The sequence below is a fragment of the Sceloporus occidentalis genome, unplaced genomic scaffold (genome assembly GCF_023333645.1).
Source record: "Sceloporus occidentalis isolate IW3139 unplaced genomic scaffold, rSceOcc1.0.p SCAF_3, whole genome shotgun sequence".
Classification (NCBI taxonomy): domain Eukaryota; kingdom Metazoa; phylum Chordata; class Lepidosauria; order Squamata; family Phrynosomatidae; genus Sceloporus; species Sceloporus occidentalis.
The window spans coordinates 87,595,293-87,620,099 of NW_028316983.1; the positions used below are offsets into that span (position 1 = coordinate 87,595,293).

At 41.2% G+C, this 24,807-nt stretch overlaps 1 protein-coding gene across 4 annotated transcripts in view; it reads left to right on the forward strand.

Annotated features, from left to right (window-relative positions):
* The window catches only part of ROR1 (ROR family WNT receptor 1), a 262,338-nt gene that overhangs the window by 196,296 nt on the left and 41,235 nt on the right, over positions 1-24,807 (forward strand). For all 4 annotated transcript variants that reach the window (XM_089515338.1, XM_089515339.1, XM_089515340.1 and 1 more), the window contains exons 3-4: positions 1,043-1,330; positions 2,457-2,487. In XM_089515338.1, the coding sequence (XP_089371464.1) occupies positions 1,043-1,330; positions 2,457-2,487 (319 nt within the window). The remainder of the gene's footprint in view (positions 1-1,042; positions 1,331-2,456; positions 2,488-24,807) is intronic.

The window sequence follows — 24,807 nt, forward strand, 5'->3', positions numbered from 1 at the left end:
CAAAGACATGAACTGTATTTTGTAACAAATGAAGCTTTGTATTTTGTGACAATGCAAGTATCTTGTAACAGTGTGTTTTGTTAAATTTTCATTTAATATATACATCATTTCTTAATGTCTCAAAAAACAAATCAGCACCCTCAATTAATTGTAACTCACACATGCTTTGTTTCTCTGGAAATCTTGTATGTACAGTCTAGGTTTTCAATACCCTTGTCAACGCAACAGTCACAGAGAAAAGAATAATTTTACTCTCTTCAATAGTATTATACTATGGCAGCTAAATTGCTATCTTTGAAGTATAATCAAGTTCAGCATCGTAAAGAAATCTAATACTAAAATTTGAATGTGGTTTCTCAGAAGCTCTGCACTATTAGTTTGCTATTATTAAATACAGATTTCTGTGAGAATTCAAGAATGTGAGATCCAACTTAGACTATGTTTTTTCTTGACCTTGACTGTTCAGTGCACAATGCCAGATTATTGAATGCCTAAATGAGTGGTCAGTCTACTTTCTTCTACTTACTTGTAAAACTATAGTCAATTCACAAAGCCAGCATGGTGTAGTGGTTTGAACGTTAGACTAGGACAGAGTCTGGATCCTTGCTAGGCTATGGAAACAGGTCAAACTTTCATGCTATTCATCTTAGGGGTCAAAATGAAGAGAGTCTTATTAATAGTAACTATACTAGAATTATTGTTGTTGTGTGCCTTCAAGTAGTTTCCAACAAAACTACTTGAAGGCACACAACTATCAGGCCAATTTATCACAGGGATTTCTAGGGCTAAGAATGTGTGACTTGCCCAAGGTCACCCAGTGGGTTTCCATGGCTGAGCAGGGAATCGACCTTGGTCTCCAGAGTTGTAGTTCAATGCTTAAACCACTACTACACCTTGCTGGCTCTCAAACCAGAATGCTTTGTCTAATTATTGAATTTATATGATTATCTACTGCTTAAAACAAGAATTGTATTCTTTTATAACACTGCACAAATAATTGGTTACTTTAGCTTAATTAACTTTTTGTACATGTTTTTCACAGATTATTTCTTGACTCTTGATGAGCCCATGAACAATATCACCACTACACTAGGTCAGACAGCAGAACTGCACTGTAAGGTATCTGGTAATCCTTCTCCAACTGTCCGTTGGCTGAAAAATGATGCTCCTGTTGTACAAGAACCCAGAAGGATATCTTTCCGTGCAACAAGCTATGGGTCTCGGCTGCGAATAAGAAACCTTGATACCACTGACACTGGCTACTTTCAGTGTGTGGCAACAAATGGCAGGAAAACTGTTTCTACAACTGGCGTCCTCTTTGTGAAATTTGGTAAGCCTTTATCGAGAAAGCTGCTGTTTCTGAGAAATATTGGATAACATTATAGAGGCAAATACCTTCCATATTTTTTATTGAGGACCACACAAGAAACTTTCCCACGATGTCTTAGCAACACAACACACCCTGTGGCACACATGTTCAGACTGACAAAGCAATTCAGTTTCTTAGGCGCATTACAGAGCGCCCAAGAAGGGCGCTCTGCCGCCGCCTCCATTTCTGCCGCCAGGAAGCCTCAGCCTCCAAACGGGGAGGCTTCCCAGTAGCGGAAAAAGAAGCCGCAAAAAGCCGTTTCTTTTTGCGCCACGCTTGCGACGCACAAGTGTGCAAATGGCGCACTCTTGACATTGCAAGGCAAGGGTGACGTGCGGACTCTAAGTGTCCAGCATGTAAAAATAGCGGCACCCGTGTGTATAGGGTGCCGCCATTTTTACGCTCTCGTCACGTGCTAGGGGTGAGGCTGGTATGGACGCTAGGTCCTCGGCCAACCCCTAGCACGTGACAAGGGTGGTGCAAAGACCCATCTAGAATGGGCCTTAGTTTATTTAGTCACTTACTTTTCAGGTATCATGAAAAGTAGGTGATAGATGAAATATTTTAATACAGGTTGGGTATCCCTTATCTGAAATGCTTGGGACCAGAAGTGTTTTGGATTTTTTCAGATTTTGGAATTGGTATCTTGGAGATGGGACTCAAGTCTAAACATGAAATTTATTTACATTTCATATACACCTTGTAAACATATAAACATCTTATAAATTGAAGGTAATTTTAAGTATAATATTTTAATACTTTTATGCATGAAACAAAGTTTGTTTATACTGACCCATCAGGAAGCAAAGGTGTCACTATCTCAGCCACCCATGTGAACACCCATTGGAACTCAACCTGTATATACTGAGGTTATACTGAGGAATTATGGAACATTTGTTTATCATTGTACAGAGAATGTAGTTATTCTGTTCTTATATGTAAAAGAGCAGAATCTATACTTACTGATAGCATTTTGACTTAAGCTATGTAATAATGCCTTTCAGTCTTTTATTAGAATCTAGAAAATAAGCATCTTTCTTAAAACTCTCTCTTTCCCCCCTGTCATTCCCCTTATCTTTTTCTCCAGGTCCTCCCCCAACAGCCAGTCCAGGAACATCGTGAGTCCTTTGATACTTATTATGTTAATTAATCATGTACTTCAGTCTTTTTAAAAAGTGGTTTTGTAAAAGTTTTTTTTTCTGGCCTAAATTTTAGATGTTTAACCATTAGTAAATGGATGTTGCTATTCATGTTATTGTTAACACACTTTTCTATTTGTATTTATGAGCTCTTCAGTCAGTGTACTTCCAGTCCAAGAATCCTGGTTTGTTGTTTCCAAACAACTAGGAACTGGAATTCAGCAACAAACCTTGGTTTCAGATGTGTGTTGTTAAGCAGCTGCCAAACCTATTTCAGAGGTTTTGTTATTCCCTGGTGTAGAACAAGCCTAACAGGAGGGTTGAACATGTGCCTTTCTAGGCAGTTCCATCCAGGGATCCTTCTCCATGGAGAAAACCCATGATGGAGGAAGAGGGCCAGTGTGCTGCTGCCCAACACACACACACCCCTGTGGCTGTCTTCCGAGTCCAGCATGGATTTCAAAGGCATGAAGAGAAAAAGGCTGCCTTCTGAGTCCTTGGCGGACACGGAGGGCATGGGAGGACACCTTGGAGGACTCAGAACATGGGGGGGGGGGGAGGAAGGGAAGATACCCTGCAACTTCTTGGAGGACCTGGGGGCATGGGGAGGGAGGGAGGATGCCCTCAGAGTCCTTGGAGGACTCAGGGAGATCGGAGGGAAGGAAGGAAAGAGGCTGCCATGTGGATCCTCCATGGACTCAGAAGGCTTGGGTGGAGGCTGCCCTTTTGGCCCCACCTCCATAAGCCCCCTCCCCCATGCACTGGGTGACACCTGTGCTGGAAACGCCACTGGCAGGAATTATCAGGCAAATATTGGATGAGCCAGAATTCACAATACTGATTTGAGTGGAAAGGCAGTCATTTTGTCAGTTTAGGGACTATTTTGTAGCCACAAACCAAAAGTGGTCTATTTTAGCCTGAAAAGTACCTTCAGGAAAGCTATTCTTTGTTTGTCTGTCTGTCCACCCAAAAAGGAAAAGGATATTTTCCCAAGCTGTTTCTGCAGCCAGTGTGGCTTGGCTTATGATACCTTGTCAATTATAATTTGATTTATACACTCAGGCTAACTAATTCTAAGTTAGTAATCCTGCTTGGAAGATTGAAAGAATTTTTATTTCATTTTATGGAAGAAATGGGCTAACTGGGAGTCATATGTTAGAAGAACTGATAGGTCCGAAGTAAGGTTTTTTGTTGTTGTTGTTTTTGTTTTGGTTTTTTGTCATTTTCAGTCAGTTGTTGTTGTTAACTGTCTTAGAGTCAACTTCAACTCCCGAGGACCCTCCATGAGTGAGACACCTCCAACACCCCCTGTCCTCAACTGTTCTGTGCAGGTCCTGTAGGCTCAGGACAGTGGCTTCCTTGATTGAATGTATGAATCTAGTATGCAGTCTTCCTCTCTTTCTAGTCCCCCTCTCATCTTTCCTAGCATTATTGAGTTTTCTGAGTCATTCCTTCTCTTGATGTGTCCAAAGTATGACAGTTACAATTTGGCTTCCAGTGAGAGTTCAGGCCTGATCTGTTCTAGGACCCATTTGTTTGTCTTTTTGACTATCCACACTATCCTCAACACTCTCCTCAAGCACCACATCTCAAATGAGTTGTTTCTCCTTCCGTTTAATTTCTTCACTGTCCAGCTCTCACATTTGTACAAGGCAATGGGGAATACGATTGCTTCGATTATCCTAACTTTAGGATAGACTGTAGTCTATGTATCATTTATATTCTAGTACAGTATGGCAGTATTGAGTATTAGTGGACCCTTCCTATCCACAGAGATTTGGTTCCAAGCCCCATCCACCACAGATGAGAAAAAACACAGACAGTTGCACCCCATATTATTCAATTGGTGGTGCATTTGCATGCATGTACTGCCACTGAATATGGGGCATGGTGCTCTGCGGGTAATTGTCCCTGTAGATCACTAGCCCTCCAATGCGGTGGGGCCACTGTAGAACACTTGTGTGTGTATGTCTATCAGTTCTGAGTGCCTCAACCAGTCCTACTGTATTATAGAAATTGAGTTAAGTAAGCGTAGTTTATAAAATTTGTTGGAAAGCACTAAATTTGCTGTTAGCAATAAGTGGAACAAAGGATTAAATTATGCTGGTGATTGCTGATCCAAAAACTAGGTTCATTGCCTCCTATTTCTACTTGTAGATATTTCTGTATCAGGATGTTACTGTTTGGACGTGTGCCTGCACAAATGTCTTCATGCCAGACATTGGAACCAAGGCATTCATATTAATTAAGTTTACTGAATTGTTTTTAACCAGAATGTAAAGTACCTTTTATTCTCAACAAAATTGAAATCAGTTTCTTGGGATGGGGCATAACATTTTTGTTTGGTACATTTTTCCCATCACCACTATGACTGCTTTGCTTTCCTTGTTAGGGTTTTCACTGTAATGGCCAGCAGTGGCTGCAAGAATGATGATTCAGAAAGAACAGGAGCATGGAGAACAAGGGGAAGGAGCAGGAAGAGAAGGCCCACAATGCTATTCTTCTGCTTGTCCTATGAATGTGTTGTTGATGATCAGTTATTTAATTCTGAGTACAAATAAGCTGTTTGTTGACAGGTCTTTGATAGCTCCTTAGCCTTCTGTGTCTCTTGGCTTGCTGGCCTCTTTTTGACATTTGACCCTCTTTGCTGTCCATTACCTGTTTTACCTGGCCACCAGTTAGCAGTTGGTAGATACGTTTTACCCTCCTGCTTTTCTCCACATCATCCTGCCAACTCTCCCTTGTATTTTCAGAGCTTTTCCATCCCCTTCTGGGAACAGTACATTCTTTGTAATTTGAGCTCCAAAGGGAGGAGGTGGTATATGATTCTATGTGTGTATATAAGTGCCTCTCAATCTGTCTACTCCCAAAAGACAATAGACAACAAATTATTTTTTTATTTAAAACATTAAAAAGATAAACAGAAAAAGCATTATTTTTCTAAAAGAAAGACTACAACACTTAATTGAAAAATTGTTAAATATCATACACAGTTAAAGCAACCAGAACCACGATTGGAATCAGAAGGAAGCATGGAAATTGAGTGTAATTTAAAAATCCTTCCAGAAGGGATTTAAGAAAACTTTGAAAGCCATATGGAATAGTACAGTTTTAGTTGCTCACTGACAGTCAGTGAGGAAGGAGCCAGTCTGACTTCCTTTTGGAGGCAGTTCCTCAAGGTGCATCTATGCTGTAGAAATAATGCAGTTTGACACCACTTTAAGTGCTGTATCTCCATCCTATGGAATCCTCGGATTTGTACTTTATTTCTCTGCTAAAGAGTGCTGGTGCCTCACAAAATTACAGGTCCCAGGATGCTGTGGAATGGAGCCATGGCAGGTAAAGTGGTATCAAATTGCATTATTTCTACAATGTAGATACACCCTCAGTTGAAGTGCTGCTGTAAGAAAAGTCTTGTCTCAAGTGCTCACCATCCTAGGCCCCATACAGACAGGCCAAAATAAAGCTGCTTCGGGTCACTTTGGAGGTATGTTGTTTAAATGATGCATGCGTCCTAAGAGGCCGGAAGCTGCGCCAAAGCCACGCTCCAGTCTTAAGTACTGAAGCGCTGCTTTGATGCAGCTTCCGGATTCTTAGGATGCATGCACCATTTAAACAGCATACCTCCAAAGTGACCCAAAGCAGCTTTATTTTGGCCTGTCTGTATGGGGTCCTAGTCTCTTGAGGTAGTGGAACATTCAGCAGGGATCTCTGCTGAGGATCTCAAATTTTGGCCAGGTTCATGTGAAGAGGAGGCAGTCTTCTTGCCATGCTTCTATTTAGTGTATGTTATATGGGTGCAGCCTTTTGTTTGTTCACTCAGCCATGCTACAGAACAGTTATCTACATAAAACCATTGGGGCTCTGCAGGTATTACACTGATAGCAAGGAGGTGGATTGGATCATTGTGATTAGGGATACATTTTGTAGGTTCCCTGGGAACTTAGGTTGGCACAAGGTTTATAGCTGTTATTTATTCTCTATTAACTGCGCTCTTTTGTTTCTGTCTTATTTATTGCTGTCATGCTACCCTTCTCCTTTTATGTTTTTTAGATTGTAAGCCTGAGGACAGGGAAATGTCTAATTAACAAATTGTAAGCTGCTCTGATAGCCTTGGCTGAAGAGCAGGGTATAAATAAATATTAAAATAAATAATAATAAAGATTTTATTTGTATACCGCCCTTCCACTGATCAGGGCGGTGAACAACATATTAATAACAATACAAATACAATTACAATAAATATTAAAATACTATACAACCATATTAAAACAAAACTAAAACCCCATCAGCCAGCTGCCATTGCCATCGAAGGGGGGGAAGACTAGCTGGCGCTTGATTCGGGGAATGCTGATCGGAATAGGAAGGTTTTTAGTTCCCTCCTAAACTGGACCAGGGAGGTGGCCGAGCGGAGCTCTATGGGCAGCGTATTCCAGAGGGCCGGGGCGACGATGGAATATGACCTCCTCGTTGTGGAGGCTAGTCTAGCCCCTGGAACCCTCAGTAGTTGCTGCCCGGATGTTCTGAGGGTGCGGGGCGGAATGTATGAAGAGAGGCGGTCCTCCAGGTATCCTGGGCCCAAGCCATGTAGGGCTTTATAGGTTATCACCAACACCTTGTACTGTGCCCGGAAGCGAATGGGCAGCCAATGCAGATCTTTAAGTATAGGTGTAATATGACTGGCCCTGGAAGTACCAGTGACCAGTCTGGCTGCCATATTCTGTACCATCTGTAGCTTCCGGGTATGGTATAAGGGTTGCCCCATGTAGAGCGCATTGCAGAAATCCAATCGAGAGGTTACCAGAGCATGTACCACCGTTTCAAGGTCTCTCTGGGCCAGGTATGGGTGCAGCTGGCGAATGAGCCGAAGCTGATAACAGGTGCTCTTGACCATCGCATTCACCTGAAATGTGAGGTGAAGCGACGAATCAAGAAGCACCCCCAGACTGCGCACGGAGTCCTTCACAGGAAGCGTGATCCCGTTCAGGACAGGTGGAACCACCGCCATTCCTGGACCAGGGGAACCTATCACAAGTACCTCCGTTTTCTCTGGATTCAGACTGAGTCGGTTTTCCCTCATCCAGCCCATTACCGACTCCAGACAGGCCACGAGAGGAGAGACGCCATCCTCGGTCACTGCATCAGTCGGAGACATAGAGAAGACTATTTGGGTGTCATCAGCGTACTGATAACCCCGCGCCCCATGTCTCCGAATGATCTCTCCCAGCGGTTTCATGTAAATGTTGAAAAGCATGGGAGACAGAATGGCTCCTTGAGGGACCCCAGATGTCAGGGCCCTCTTATCGGAGCACACGTCTCCCAGCTGCACCATCTGGAACCTCCCAGAGAGGTAGGATCGGAACCACTGGAGCGCAGTGCCCCCGATTCCCACCTCTGCCAGGCGCTCCAGAAGGATACCATGGTCTATGGTATCGAAAGCCGCTGAGATGTCCAAGAGCTCCAACAGAGACACGCTTCCCCTGTCAATGCCCAGACGGAGATCATCGACCAAGGCGACCATGGCCGTCTCAACCTCGTAACCCGCCCGAAAGCCAGTTTGAAATGGGTCCAGATAATCCGTTTCATCCAAGACCGATTGAAGCTGGATTGCAACCGCCCTCTCGATCACCTTCCCCAGAAATGGCAGCAGCGAGACTGGCCAATAATTACTATGTATCAGGGGGTCGAGGGAGGGCTTTTTTAGCAGCGGTTTTATAGTGACCAATTTTAAGCTGGATGGAAATTGCCCATCCCTCAAAGATGTATTAATAATCCGGTGTAACAACGAGGTTACCACCGGTCCCCCCTGAGCAGCTAGCCATGAGGGACAGGGATCGAGAGAGCAGGTTGTCTTCCGAACGCTTCCAAGGATCTTGTCCACATCATCGGTACTGACCAACTCAAACTGATCCAGTTTAATGGAGTCCACGGAGGCTCTGGATGCCTCTACCCTTGGTTCTGTCCTAACGCCAGCGTTAAGACCTTCGCTTATCTGAGAGGTTTTATCCGCGAAGAAGTTGTTAAATTGGTCACAGCAGGCCTTAGAAGGTTCAAGGATCTGGTTCAGAGTGGGAGGGAGCTGAGTTAGCTCCCTGACCACTCTGAACAACTCTGCTAGATGCGACTCCGCGGACGCGACACTAGCACCATAGAACGAGTTCTTAGCTGCTCGTATCGCCTCTCTGTAGTCCTCCAAGAGGCGGTCTAGGAGAGTCTTGTCGGCTAAGCGTAGGTGTTTCCGCCAGCGGTGCTCTAGCCGTCGCAGGTCCCGCTTCCTCGCCCGGAGATCTTCCATATACCAAGGCTTACGTTTGGAAGCAGGCCTGAGAGGACGCTTGGGAGCGATACTGTATATAGCCCTAGAAAGACCGGTATTCCAGATACCAGTCAGGGCATCAACAGAGTCGCCGTCACTTCCAACCATGTATCCCTCTAGGGCTTCCTGGAACCTTTTGGGTTCCATCAGCCTTCGAGGGTGGACCATTCTAATAGGTCCACCACCCCCGGGGGGGATCTGGGTAGAAGCCTTGATTTTTGCCTCCACGAGGAAATGATCCGTCCTTGGCAGGGGGAAAATATTAGTTATTTTTGCCCACGGATTTTCCGCATCCGTACAAAAAACCAAATCCAGTGTATTACCTGCAAAATGCGTTGGACCCACAATCAGCTGGGACAGGCCCATGGCCGCCATGGTATCCATGAATTCCCGAGCCACACCGGATGGAACATAGTTGGCCGCGAAGGGGATGTTGAAGTCACCCAGGACTAGCAGCCTGGGTGTCTCCAGCATCAGGTCCGCGACCAGCTGTGTCAGCTCGTTAAGGGAGTCCGTTAGCGCACGGGGTGGCCGATACACCAACAGAATCCCTAGACTGTCCCTAGCCTTCAGGGTCAGGTAAATACACTCGATAAAAGAAGTTTGTCGGATGTGGTTCCTGGTGAGAGACAAGGTGTTCTTGTGGACCAAGGCAACACCCCCCCCCCCCCCCGCTGACCTAACCTGGGCTGGTCCTTCACCGAAAACCCGGCAGGGAGGGCCTGTGCCCACACAGCATTTCCCTCAGGCCCAAGCCAGGTTTCGGTAATGCAAGCCAGGTCGCAATTACTGTCCTCCAGCAGATCATGGAGGATGTGGGACTTGTTGTTGATCGACCTGGCATTGCACAGGAGCAGCGACAGGGTTTGTGGCACGGTTGGAATGACCCTCAGGTCCCTTTGGTTAGGAGGGGGACCGGAAGGAGAGATAGATATTAAGCATCGATCTCGCCTTCCTCTGTAATGCAAGTCCACCTTCCTACCGCCATACCTCCCCCTGCCCCACACCACCTCAATAGGAGCCCCGCTCGCACCGATATTATCCTCTTCCTCCCCAGCCAGAGCATTCCCCACATCCATGCCCCCTCCCTCCCCCATACAAACCACAAAAAGAACAGAGGTGTGACACAACAGTCATCCTCTGTTCTGGCTGACTTGGGCAGCGCCCTCTCGCCCCTTGTGCCGCTATAAGAAATGTACAACTGTGCAATTACAGAGCTGCAGAGTTCAAACAAAGCGGTCCGTGGGCGGCCTCCCGAGGAGAGCCGCCCGGCAGCTCAAGCAGCTCCTAGCACAGTCCGGTGGCGGCCCCGCCCCTCCGAAACGCCGCTCCGGCGATGAGGAAAGTCCTCTGAGCCGCTGTCTAGTTGTAAGGAGGGCGAGCGGTGGCGTCCTCATTTGGGGAGGCCGGGAGCCGGCTTTATGGGGCTCCTATTGATAATAATTATTATCATTAAGTATGTTTCCTGCATCTTTCCCATTTGTAAACAATCATAGATGGATTATTTTCACCTTTATTGCAGCCCGGTTATTAGTGCAGTCATACAATGTAAATTTAAATGCCAAATTAGAATGAATGAAACTGTAACAAAATGCCCCCTTTTCAATATAAGCACAATTTGGAGTTTTGAGGGAGGGGTAGCTTTTTAGTGTAAACATAATGCAGCAAACAGCTTTTCATTTATTTTCCTAACTCCAGTTAATGCACGGTGCTTTCACATTTCATTAAGACTGGATGTACGAATTGTGGAAACATTTCTGATAATGGGCATAAATGTAAAAGGAATAGGAGTGAAAAATAATGAAACAGTATTGAGTTGTTAACATTTGCACTGCAGTTCTGAGTCCTTCTCAAAACATCTTACAAACAACAGTAAGGAAACATTTCGACCTTCCAGGACTTTCTGTTCCTGGCCTTAAAGTATCCATTCTTGAACAAAGGAACTTCAAAGGGAGACTTCAGCATGATAATAAGTTTTTTACCGCTACTAAGGATGTTAATTTAACTTAGCATTGCCAAAAGATTGGTGTTATCAGCATTGCTTTGTGAATGAGCACTGTACTAATCTTACATACATTTAAGGTCTAACTTAACTATGAGAGCTGGTATTTTATTTTTATTTCTTGCACCGAATTTTCTTCTGACTTTATTATTTACATTTGTTTTCTGTGCATAGGTTTAGATATATACACCCGGCAAACAGCAGTCCAAACTTCACATTACTTCAGTTACATAAGACACAGCTTCCTTCCCTTCTTTTGTTTACTCCAAAGTAAGCTAAGGCTGGGAACACTAGAGAATAATCTACACTGCAGAAATAATGCAGTTTGACACCACTTTAACTACTATGCCTCCATGCTGTCGCATTCTGGGATTTGTAGTTTTGTTAGATATTTAGCCTCTGTCCGAGAGCTCTGGTGCCACAACAAACTACAAATCCTAAGATTCAATAGCATAATGGGATTTATTTTATTGTGTTATATGGCTTTATATTGATGTAAGACATCTCGATCTTTATTGAAGAGGTGGGATAGAAATAAATTATTATTATTATTATTATTATTGAGCAATGGTAATTAAAACAGTGTCGAACTGCATTACTTCTGCAGTGCAGATTAGATCTAGATTTTAAAAAAATTATTTGATGATATTAAACTTTAGAAATATGGAGAGTAATTCAGCATCAATAATACAAATAATTGAAATCATTTAATTAGGTTTATTGTCATTATTTGATTCGTTATTTAATTTACTCGTTATTACCTTCAGTAGTGCTCTTTTTCATAATTTTAAAGTCGTCTTCCCTCCCATATTAATTTCCCCCCAAATGGGGACTACAAATGGGACAACAGAACTCATAATACAATCAGTGCTTGGGAATGGTGGAAGTCAACATGTCTGGAAATTGTCACATTAAGAAAGTGGCCCTACAGTGTAAGTTCTTATCTAATAACCTGTTCAGTTTAGTTGCTGCGTTTCTCTTTTTTCTATCTAGCCTCACCAACAGGTACCCTGTTCACTTGAACTTCAACCACCTTCTTATTAAAGCCTAATAAGGTGTGATGTTAAACATTCTTTAATAATGATACACTTGTTTCAGCTAGAGCAGTGCTATACAAAGTGATGGTCCATGGGCCAGTGCCAGTCTGAAAACCATTGGCTGCTGCCAGTCCACAGTAGTTTCCAGAGGACAAAAAGAAATCATTATACCTAGCACATTAAAAAAATAAAATAAAATATAAGGTGCTGAATAGCCTAAATGAATAGCCTAAAAATTACTAGAAAATAACTAGAGGCCATTGATCTATTGCAAGTTCACCACTAAAGGGGCTGGCTGCAAAATCAGTTATTCAGGAGTGGAGAATTCTTAATAAAAATGTTTTGATTGCTTCTGAGGATATGCAGAACATTTTCCTGCACAACTGAATCACTGTATCCATTCTTCCTCACCACTGCCTTTCAAGAAGGGTGATCTGAAATTATCAGTGGCACCTGTTTTGCATCTAGGAATCAGAGGTCCCAAGTTTACAGGCCCATTATACTTTACAAGCATCTGACCTTGATCCTTTTTTGTTTAAGCCTCCTGGCTTTGTATTGTACAGTAAGTCTAATGAAATAAAGTGATGTTCACACTATTAATTTTGTAGTCTGCTTGGGTTTCACATGATGTAAATGAAATGTTTACTACAAAGGAAGAAATCAAAGTAGACCAGGGACTAATATACATTAAACAACACCAGATATCTACTCTGACATGGTCCTCTATGATCAATCCCTAAAATTTCTTCTCCCCCTACTCTTGTCACCTAATAAACACAGGCTTAAGAGCATCAATAAAACCCCTCAAAGCATCTGACTCACTGATGGAACAGGTAGATAGAAAAAAGAATGAGGTGGAGAGAGGAAAGAAAATGTGTGTGTTGTGTATGACAAGAACGCTTCCCTTAATTATCGAAGTGCCTAGCATTATGAGAGCAATAATAAAAACATGGTGTAATAAAAGGATTACAAAGGGGTTCATTGGAGTTACCCCCCAAATAATGATGTACGGTACAACATTTCATTCCTGTTACAGTATACAGTGGAAACTAGAATAAAATCAAGAGAAGAACAGAATTGAAAAGAGTCACAGTGGATCTGCCTTAAAGATTCCAACACCTTCTTTACAGGCCAGTAGAGCTTGACATTCTGAAAGTGCCATGTCTAAGCAAATTAATTTCTGCCCATGCCCCACTACATCCTTTTCCAAGCTAGGATATACTTTTCACCCCTTCTTTTCCATTGTTTCTTCCATTACCCCCTGTCCCAGCTCTTCGCTTGTTTCCCATTTCTTCTGCTCCTGCATGCCAGACGGTTTTCTCTGTGTGTCTCTTTTCCAAGGGTGCATCTACACACTGTAGAAATAACGCAGTGTAATACCACTCTGAGTGTTGTAGTTCCATCCTATGGAATCCTGAGATTTGTAGTTTTACAAGATCTAACCTCTGCCAAAACATGCTGGTGCCTCACAAAATTACAAATCCCAGGATTCCATACATTGGAGCCATGACAGTTAAAGTGGTGTCAAACTGCATTATTTCTACAGTGTAAATGCACCCAAAGAAAGCCATTATACAGAAGGCAGAAGGATTGCATTTTATCCAATCCTAATCCTATTTCTCTTACAACCTTACTGTTTTACCTAACTTGGCAGAGACAGAACCACTTCCTAAAGAATTTTGAGGACCTGAAATGATTAACTCATTTAATTATAGGCTTATCTTTTCCACTAATCTTGAAATCTAATTGTTAAGTTACACTAAGGTGAAATCTAGCAAATTAATGATTTACTGAATTAATTAACTACTTATTTCCTAAATCTGACTGTGGCTACTTGGTGCAACAATAGAAACTTTAATCCCTTTCTCCCCAGCTAATTTCCTACCAAAATCCTCCCATAGAAACAATTTTGAATACTCCATTGATGTTGAGAGTGTCACTTTTTATTAAATTCCAAGTTAGGGGAGGCGAATTTTGGAAGGAAACGATGTATTTTCCTTCCACATGTGTGATGGCCCCAATCCAAATCAGGAATTCACATATTTGCTTTGGAGTGAACAAAAAGAAGAGAGTGTGCTGCTCACTATGGCCTAAATCCTGTTCATGGTTGCAGTTAGAGTAGGCCCATGGAATAAAGGGATTTACCTGTACATTGGTTCACCATTTAACAAAGTATTTAATGGGTCTATTCTAGCTGGAACTATCAGGATTCAGGACATAATTAGCATAATGTGTATGTTTGTCTGAAGATATCACTTCATCCACCTGTTGACATGGACTCTAACCAGTAAAACGTGCCATAGTAAACTTCTAAGTGTTCATGGTGCTGAAAAATGCTATTTTTACTGTCAGAGACCAGCTTGGCTACCCTTCTGGAAAGTATTACAAAAATTAAAATTAGTGTAAAATGTCATTCGGTGTTTAAAATAAAAACACAAAGTCAATGTTTTTATTAAAAGACCTAAAATTACAAAAAGTAAAATAACCATAATATAATTTTAATAGAAAGCGGCATAGAAGAAATATAAAATCTTTGCAGATTTTTTCTTACAGTATGTTTAGCTGAGTAGTACAATTTCATTGGTACTGAAACCACAAGCCACAGCACAGAGATCCAAATTTTAAAAAGCTTGTTATATTCTGGGTACTGTATATGATGAGCTACCCAGTGTTCTACTGGTAGTCACAGAAGAACATTCCCTCTCTTCTCCTTTTCAACCCTCCATGCCACCTGAAAAGTAGCTCCAAAGATTTTTCCAGCCATTGAGAACTATTTTGGGAAATGCATTGCAGTGGAGAAAGAGGATCAAGTTATTTTGCCAGTAGAATGATCCTGGTGTATATATTCAAAATAAATACTATGGATGGATGGATGGATGGATGGATGGAAAGAAGGAAGGAAGAAAATGAGTATCAAACTAGATTAAGTTAGGGGTGAAATAGAAGGCCAAAATAAGCAGGCTTCCAGCCAGCTTCAGGGCAGGGCATTTAGAAGATGCATGCCTTGAAGCTGTACTACAGGGAGAAAGGCCAGACAAAAAAGGAGCTGGAGTTGTTCACTTCTTCCTGGCAGGGATGTAGCAGGATTTTGGGAAGGGGGGGCTTCTGCACAGTGGCATGCACATGCCATTCATTGTATATAATATAAATTAATGGAAGGGGAGTCCGGACCCCACAGAACCCCCTGCCAGCATCTGCATGGGCATGCCTCTGCCCAATGCCCTGTGAAGTGAAGTGCTGCACTTGCGAATGTGTGCAGTTTCACAGGAACGACCGTGTAACGTGATGGCAGTGACTGGTGGTTCACTCCTACAAAGCTGTGCAGCGATTGTGGGGAGGAACGGTAAAAAAAAAAGTACCCATGTGGTCATGACAGGTGCACTCCAGCCACCTGGGGGGCAGGCGATGCGGTTGGTGGGTTTTCAATGTGGCTTCGGAAAAAGCAGCTTCAAGCTGCTTTTTCCTGCCTATCTGTTTTCACCCCTTAGTCTTATGAAATGAGACTGTATTTCCAGAGTTATTACTACAAGTCAACCCACCACCAAGGAGGTCTAGCAGTATATCTGTGTCTGTTCTCTGTTGTGCTTATCAGCTAGACTCCCAAAAGTACTGGTGTTATATTTATAGTGGTATTTGATACCCTCAATCATGATATCCTTCTGCAGTGTTTTGGGAGGGACATTCTGGTCTTACCTCTCAGGCAGGTACCAGATGGTGGTTCTTCAAGATAGTTGCTCCTCAAAAAAGGAGTTATTATATGGTATGTTACAAGGTGCAATTCTATTATCTCCAAAGGTTTTTGATGTCTATGTGAAACTGCTGGGAGAGATCATCCAGGGGTATGGAGCGGGGTGTTATCAATATGCTGGTGACACCCAAATATATTCCTCCATGCCTTCAAAACCATCCTCAGTTAAAGATAGTGTGTCTTTTTTGAATAAATGCCTGGAAGGGGTAATGGACTGGATGAAAAAAACACATTGAAACTGAATCCAGACAAGACAGAAGTGCATACTATTAAGGACCTTAATCTGGGTTTCGAGGTTCGTCAACCAGTTCTGGATGGGGTTACACTTCCGCTGAAAGACTATATTAAAAGCTTGGGAATGCTCCTGGATTAGTCTCTCCAAATGTCAGCCCAGACAGATGCAACGTTGAGCAGTACAGTGGGCCCTCCCCTTACGCGGGGGATCTGTTCCGATCCATTCCGTTAGAGATTCAGCAGCCATGGACTTGGGAGTAACCATCATTGATCTTAGTCTGCTCTGTAAATGAACCATTGATCTACTCCATTGTAAGGTAGTCCCTCACTAACAAACACTTTTATTATTCTTCAACTTTTTAAAAAAGTTATCTCCTAGCAGTTATTCATTGTTTGCCACATTTTGAAATCTGAGATAATTGCCATGACGTATGACAATCAACTCTTTTAATGGTCTTAGAGCTGTATTACTTCCTTAATCTTTGAGCTCTTTGGCTGCAACCATGATGGATCAGCAGTCAGAGGAGAGATAGAACAGTCTGCTGCAGCCACACAAGCAACTGCTTGAGACATGGCACTGCAGATTCCAAGAGATAAGAGGATTTCTTAAAAGGGGAGAAATATTTTCTAGCCTGGGAAAATGGCTGAAACCCTAGCCTTCTCCATCTTCATGTCATTCTCCCCTCCTTTTTCACTTCTTATATCATTATCCTAGACTCCATGGTGCACTTATACCAGCATAAATCAGTTGTAAGCTTGCTGAAAGCTTTGAAAGAATTTACATTGCAGTAGCTGAGAGAAAACACAGGCTTGCGGAATCATCTGGATATAAATTTCAGTTAAGTGGGAGGCGCAAATTATTATTCTTTAATTAAAAACACATGAAAATAATTTCACTATGAGCTAAAATCTGATGCCAATTCCTCTTAGAATGGATTATTTGAAAATCAATGGCTCTAAGGTGTGATTAATACTCCCTATTCATTTCAATGGGTTTCCTCTAAGACAGGGGCAGGTGAAACTGCAGAAGGTCTTGGGTCCAGTTTTCTGCCATGGCGACCCTTTGGAGGCCACATCGATAATTAAAAAAAAAAAAAAAGTGGGCTCAAGTCCACTTCTGATGCTCTTTCACACTATAGAGTTATAGGACTATTATATATAATACATCATTGAGTTATAGGACTATTATTCCATTTTGTCTGCCATGGTAGCTTGCTATGGAATTTTGGGACTGGCAGTTTAAGGAAGGGCATTTGAAAGTATAAAATAAAATAAATTGCAGCCAGAGCTCTCCAGTGCCTCCCCAAACTACACATCCCAGCAAAATGCAAACTGAAAAAACCACCAAGGGTCAGGGGTTTTCCCAGCAGACAATGATCACCAATTAAACAGACACTAATCCTCTTTACATATCCTCCCACCTTGAGGCCTTGCCATTCAACAACAGAACAATACACAGATTAACATGGAAATCACTCCTCCCTGCACAGGATCACACAGTGTGTGTGTATACCCCACTCTTTTCCATGCCAGAATTCTCTGAAGATGCCAGCCACAGAATAAACTATAACATGGCCACATGACCTGAAAACCCCAGAAAAAATATTAAGCTCTTATTCTTGGTGCTTAAAACTGGAAAGAAGAGGAACAAATTACATCTGAATGCACTATCAGTCTGCATTTGCAACAAGATTACTATTTGGTGTAATATGACATAGTGCTTACACCAAGAATACCGTGGTAGTCTTTACATTTGTTGGATTAAAGAAGTAAAAGCCCCATATTTGGCCACAGTGGTGGGATTTCTTGAGAGGAACCATCACAGTTGATGCCATATGGGTTGAGGAATCCCACATTTGGTGGCAGCTGTAGGGTTGTCTGAGGGGGAGAAATACCCCCCCCCCCATCTCTATCTTATTCTTTCATCACTAGGCAGATATTCTGTTCAGATGAACTCTAGGCAACTGACTAATAGGTGGATTTCCTTACTGCTGCTCTTTTAATAGATTTTAATTTCATTATATTTTAATATTATAACTTATTTAGTGGTCCATTAATGTTGCACATTTACTGATTTTTATATATATATACACTTTTAAAATGCTTTTTCTGGGCCACCATGAGTTCCAGTTCTGAGAGAAAGTCAGGGTTATTTCTTAATTATAATTTTTGCCAGTCCTTCCACAAAAACTGTTCAGGGTCATGAACGAAGATCCTTTCTTCCTCTTTTATCCTCACAACAACCTATGAGGTAGATTAATCTTAAAGATAGTGACTAAGCACACCTGGTGAACATAAGGTCATCCAGTGAACCTGGCTGAAAGGATTTGAACCTGATTGTCTGGCGTAGGTGTCTGCCAGGTGTTTGGCAAGTACTATGGCCTGTTACAGACAGCCAAAATAAAGCTGCTTCGAGTCACAGTGGAGGTATGGTGTTTCAATGATGCATGCGTCCTAAGAGTCCAGAAGTTGCACCAAAGCCACGCTCCAGCCCTAAAGACTGGAGCGTGGCTTTGGTGAGGCTTCTGGACTCTTAGGACGCATGCATCATTGAAACACCATACCTCCACTGTGACTCGAAGCAGCTTTATTTTGGCTGTCTGTAACAGGCCTATGTTTTCATAGCTCTAGGAAGACAGTCAAAATTGAAGGTTTATTCGTCCTTAAGACATGACTAATGGGCTGCTTTTGATCTGTGCTGAGTAATCTGACATAATATATACAATATATACCCTCATGTATACCTGGATAACATAGCTGGGTTAAAATAAAATTCCAGCATGATTTTTTTTACAGATAATATATATATGGAGAAATGTGGGATATTAATTCAATCAATCAGACCATCAATAAAATAAGGGAAACATAATTTCTTCTTAGATTTCTCTCTCTCTCTCTCTCTTCTGAAGTACATCCATCTAGAAATGATAGAATTCTAGACGAAAGCATATTCCTGTGGCAATACCATTTCATCTTTATTTACCTATATGTAGAGTCTAAGCATACTTGTAATTGTAGCATTTTTTAGGATTCAGTCATACAGATCTGAAGCCCCTGTAATTTTAATTGATACTATAATGGCTCACTTGTAAAACCTCTCCACAAAATATATGCAATCTGTCAAAATCACAAGCTGCCTTTATTTTACAGACATTCAGGAGCAGAACAGGAACCGAGTGCAAATAAAAGGTGATTGTTCTGCTCCAACTACATATTTTGATTTGTCAAAGTAGATTTTGTCAGCACTCTGAAAGCACAGTCTTAATGATATTATAAAGTTTGTACTTTGTAAGTGTCTTTGGATTGAGAGACAATTTGGAAATAGGAAAATAAATAAACATACCCTATCCATATAAGACGTAAGTGCATACCAGCAGATGGAGAACCACTAGTACAATTAATGTAGCATATGCAGTTCTCCTTTCTAAAAAAGCAGATGGATTGTGTGTGTGGAGTTGCTTTTTAGAGGTGGACCTTTGATAATTTAGTGTTCAGAAGGTGCAACATGAATCTGGGTTGCGGTTGCATACAAACTGATTGAAAAGTTGCAGATTTTGTTCCTATTCTTTGCAATTTTATTTTGGAAATCCATACAAGTTTTGTTTTTCCATCATATTTTCTTTCAGCTCCCAGTACAATCACAGACATTTTATACTAGCACCCCAGGTCAGTTTACTTTAAACCAGTTTAAAACTGGAAAGAAGAGGAACAAAATTAGACGCTTTTAAATCAGTCTGAATGCACCCTCAGTTTGCATTTGCAACAAGATTACTATATGGTGTAATATAGCATAGTTGCAATTGTACTATAGACATAAACATACTTAATCTGCCAGGATTTAGGACAGGGGCAGAGAAAGTTCCATACATGGTCCCCAAGGCCCCTTTTTGCAGCCTCCAGCACCCCCAAAGGGACTCCCAAAGCTCCTAGATTTTGTGTTGTTGCTGTTGTTGTTGTATGCCTTCATGTAATTTCTGATTTATGGTAACCCTAGGGCAGACCTATCATTTCGTATTCTTGGCAAGATTTGTTCACAGTGGGTTTGCCTTTGCCTTCCCCTGAAGCTGATTGCCAAAGGTCATCCAGTGGGTTTCTATGGCCGAGTGGGGATTCAAATCCTGTTCTCCAGAGTTGTAGCACTCAAATCATTATTGGATGAAGCTGATAGAAAGCTGACAACTCCAAAGTATGGACATAATTTCCTGTACAAAAGTGTGACTCGTGTATGGGAGTATACCAATATTTTTCTGGTGTTTTTTTTTTTAATTTTCAGAAAAAAATTGAAAACTGAGCCCTCTCTCGGTGGCTACAATGATCCACATACAAAAAAAAATTCCCCACAAAATAACCAGTATGGCCATAGTGGTTTGAGTGTTAAACTATAACTCTGGAGACTAGGGTTCAATTCCCTGTTCCGCCATGAAACCCACTGGTGACCTTGTGCAAGTCATGCTCTCAGCCTAGGGGAAGGCAATGAAAGACCTTTGAACAAATCTTGCCAAGAAAACCCCAAGATACGGGCACCTTATGGTTGCCATAAGTTGGAAACAACTTGAAGGTACACAACAACAAACAGAAAACTCTAACTATGAAGCATCTCTGATGTTCCAGCAGTTTCATCCCAAAGCCCAAATCTATATGAATGTTCATGCCTTGTACACCATTCATCTTGTTACCTTTTTACACACCCTCATGCATATATAGCAACGTACATAAATTGTACTGGCTCAGTAATTTGAACACAACCATACACCCACATGTACATATAAAAAGAAATATACTTGTGGGAGAAAATGAAGTAGTATGGAAGTTGCCGGTGATGTCTGTCAATGACAGAAACCATGTTGCATTCTGCCAACATTATGTCATCTTGCATTTTTTAAAAAATAAAATATTAAATCCCCCCCCAGTCATGCCAGGTTATCTGTTGGCCTCTGCATGTAAGAGTTACATAAATTATACATTCCCAGGTGATGGCCTGGGTGTTGTCAACCTAAGCTGCAGAAGTTGGAGACAGCCTGTGGAGCTCTCTGTTTGGCTTTTGAAGTTAGATTTTTAAAATCTAGCTTTTAGCTTTGGCTTATTAGCTGTAGTTTCTTAATTTTGAAGGGTAGAAATTAGCCAAGTTTCAGTGATGATAGAAACTCCCAAATACTTTCAAAGCTGAGCTGTGCAATCCATCCAGATACTTCAGTATGTCTTGTCACAAAAGATTGTTGTATCCTAGTGTGACTAATCACTAAATGCAATGCTAATTTCTAGGGTGATTCTTTGTGTATATGTGCCTTCATGTTGCCTGTCAATTTATGGCAGTCCTCATGAATTTCATAGGGCTTTCATAGGCAAGGGATACTCAAGAGGTGGTTTTACCAATTCCTTCCTCTGAAATATAGCCTACAGCACCCGGGATTCAAGCAAACAGTCACCCATCCATGTACTAGCCAGAGGTGACCCTGCATAACTTCCTTGATCAGATAGGATCTGGTGCCTTTAGGGTATTAAGGTGGTGGTGATGTTGTTGTTGTTCTTGTTGTGTGCCTTCAAGTCATTTCTGACTTACGGTAACCAAAGGCAAACCTGTTGTTGGGTTTTCTTGGCAAGATTTTTTCAGAGGAGTTTGCCACTGCCTTCCTCTGAGGCTGAGACAATGTGATTTGCTCAAGGTGACCCAATGGGTTTTCTGACCAAGTCGGGAATCAAATCCTGGTCTCCATAGTAGTAGTCTAACACACAAACACTACAACATGCTGGCTTACACCATTTGATTATACTGTTGTTTATCATTGTATATTATATTACATTTTGACACATACAGGCTTAATTAGAAACAGATTTTCATAAGCTGAATCAGGAACAGTTCAGAAACACATGCAAAGAAGTGCGCTTCTTTACACATGTGCAAAATGTCCTCTTTTCATCATTAGGAAAGCATAGGCTTTACCTCAAATATCAAGTGACTTTCAAGAACCAAAACCAAGCATCAAATACAGAAGCTTTTAAGAAAACATCCTAGTCTAGTGCTACTCAGTATGGGCCAGTCCCTGGCAAGTTTCTAAAAAAGAAAGAAACTATTATACCCAAAGGGAACAAACTGGGAACAGACCGTGGTACCTTGGGAAGAAAATAATTTCTGGTTCCCCACATCAGATAACCTGAAAAGCAGAGTTCTAGAATATCTAACATAAATGAGATATGCAAGTTTTCTTAACGTTTAATAATTTGTCATAAAGAGGGGCTTGTTTTAGACATCTCTGTTTGAATATGGTTCAGTCGTCAGTGTGATCATCAAATTAGTTTTCTTATAGAATGTGTATAAAATTGATGTGTTTTAGAGAATGCTGTTTTCATAGGAGGAGTATGAAGTATATATATTTTGAAGTGTGTAGTAGGCATGGCAATCAGGAGGGAGAGAGAGTTATTTAGTTCTGTTTTTCCCAACTGAAATTTACTTGAGAAATTAGGGATGTTAAATTATATGTTTGAAAACTGAATTCGTAGTTTTTGAAAAGGAAAATATAATCCACACATATTTGTGCCTGAAGCTTTATGACAGACTCTTGTTAAGTCTTGTTTCCCAAATACAATGGATAATAGTGAATGGCAACTTCAGATTGCCATAATGTTACAGTCTCAAGTATCTTATTCTAATCTCTGAATTCTGGACTTCTCAGAACCTTGAAACCAGATATTTTGCACACACCTTGAATTGCCACTCAAAATTGCCCCATGACCCATGACTGATTGACACACAAAGTGGAGGTGAAAGGTTAGATTTTCATTTCTTTTAAGGAATAGCAGCAAAGACCTTTGAAAATCAGAGACCTGCAGCAGCTATGTTTATATAAACACTTTGAGGAAATCCTGAAATTGTACATTTGACACATGTATTAAAGAACATTAGGCATTTATATTTTCCCTGTTTTAGAATAAAATGAGGAAAATTTGTCATGGAGCTTTGTGAGGAGGCCTTGACATAAAAGTGTTCAAAATATAAATAGCCCACATGCTTCTTTTTGTTCACTTGCCATCCGTTTCAGTATTATTCAATTGCTGGAAAAAGTGCTTAACAATAACTGGCCAAAACTAGCTAAACCTGGAACTTCCAGGAAATCATAATGCAGTTATTGCATTGAGTTTGGCAGAACTGATGCAGGCATGAATGCTATAGACTACAGGGGTGAATGCCATTAATAATATTGGGGAGGGGCAGGAAATAATAAACTGAGCAATTTGGGGTGTTTTCTTCTAGAAGGGTGTTCTGTTCATATAATGACGCATAGTTCCAAAACTCAAGAGACAGCAAAGAAAGCCAGAGGGCTGGGCAGCAGAAACTGTGAATGTGTCATTCCATCTGTTTTTCCATTACAGCAAAATTCAGCCATTAATGTTTCCAATGGTGGGCAGTTGGACTTTTTGAGGACTGATCGTGTTCATCAGTTGAGTTACACACACGCACACACCTACACATACATTTTCAAGTCACCTGTCAACATATGGCAGCCCCATGAATTTCCTAGGCAAAGTATTCTTAGACAAAGAATACCCAGATCATACATAGAGAGAGAAAAATCAGATGTTAACCTAACTGGAACTTACAGGATGGTGTAGAAGGGGCTATAAATGGATCTCTTCACAGTACAGAAAACTTCAAAAGTGTTGTAGTTGGGAAGGGGCAATGAGATGAAAAAAATAACCATCAAGAAAACCCAACCGATGGGGACAGTGTTAATCTGCCTGGTGGTTTTTCTAAGAACAGTGAAAATTATGAGAGAGACACTTTCTGTGCCAGAAATGTTCTGCTCCTGCTCTGTCATGCATATACCACAGGCTTGAAAGATTAACGTAATTCAGTCCTGCATTGCCAGACTATACTGAATCTTCAAAAAGATTGCAGACTCATTCCAGTTCAGGCAGAGGTTGAGCTAGCTCTTTTATTCTGGGATTGCATATGATGTGTGCAGGGGTTGTTCTGATGAAGCCACACGCTCTTCTCACTCCACACCACAAGAATTTCAGATTTATTTCCAGGGGAGAAAAGCTTACCTTTTCCTTCCCAATCTGGCTTCATTGCTGAAGTGTATATCTTCTGTGATGACTCCCAGAAACCATAAACAATCATTTTACAGAGTGAGAACATTCTATAGAATCCTAGTGAGGAAGATGACATGAAACCGAATATGAAGCCAGTAAGAGCAGATTCATTTATTGCTTTCAACAGAAAGGAGCACGTTGGAAGCTATGTGGCCCATACCCATTTCATTTAAAGCTAACAAAGCTGCCCATTGTTGTAAAAAAGTGTCAATCTTGCAAACCTCAGCTTAAACAAGTTTACCCTGCGCTTTGCAGACCTTTGGAGTAGCCAGTGGTCTCAATCTTTGGGAATGTGTTTATTCAGTCTAGTAAAAACATTAAAAAGGGGAATAAATCTCTAGTGACCTAAACTGCTTCGCACTGCCACTATAAACCATAGAACATTTAGAAAGGACTTTTAGAGGTAAAGATAATATAGTTTGCATAGCCAGTGTGTACATTATGGTCTTGAGTGGTAGTTACAGAGGTTGGTTGCAAGTTATATTACTTCATCACAAAATCATTAAGGATGTGGAAGAAAGATTATAAGGTGTTACATCATTTATTCTGATAATTAAAGCCATGCACACAGCTACAGAGTTAGTTGTATTAAAGAAGCAGAACGATGGACATGTTATGGTAGAAGTTCAATTGCTGTAAAAAGAGGTTAAACATTGACTTCACAATGTGTCAAGTTTATTGATCTTGTTAACAGCAACAACAAAAATATGCATGTTTATTTCTGTGGGAAAGAAAAACATTTTTCTGACTTATCATTTATATAGTTCTGTTTCTGAAGCATCTAGTTTTTCTTTTCATTACATGCTATTGTGTTCGTTTATAATAATAATTTTTTCTTTTAATATCCTGTTTCTTGTCATGTTTGAAACTA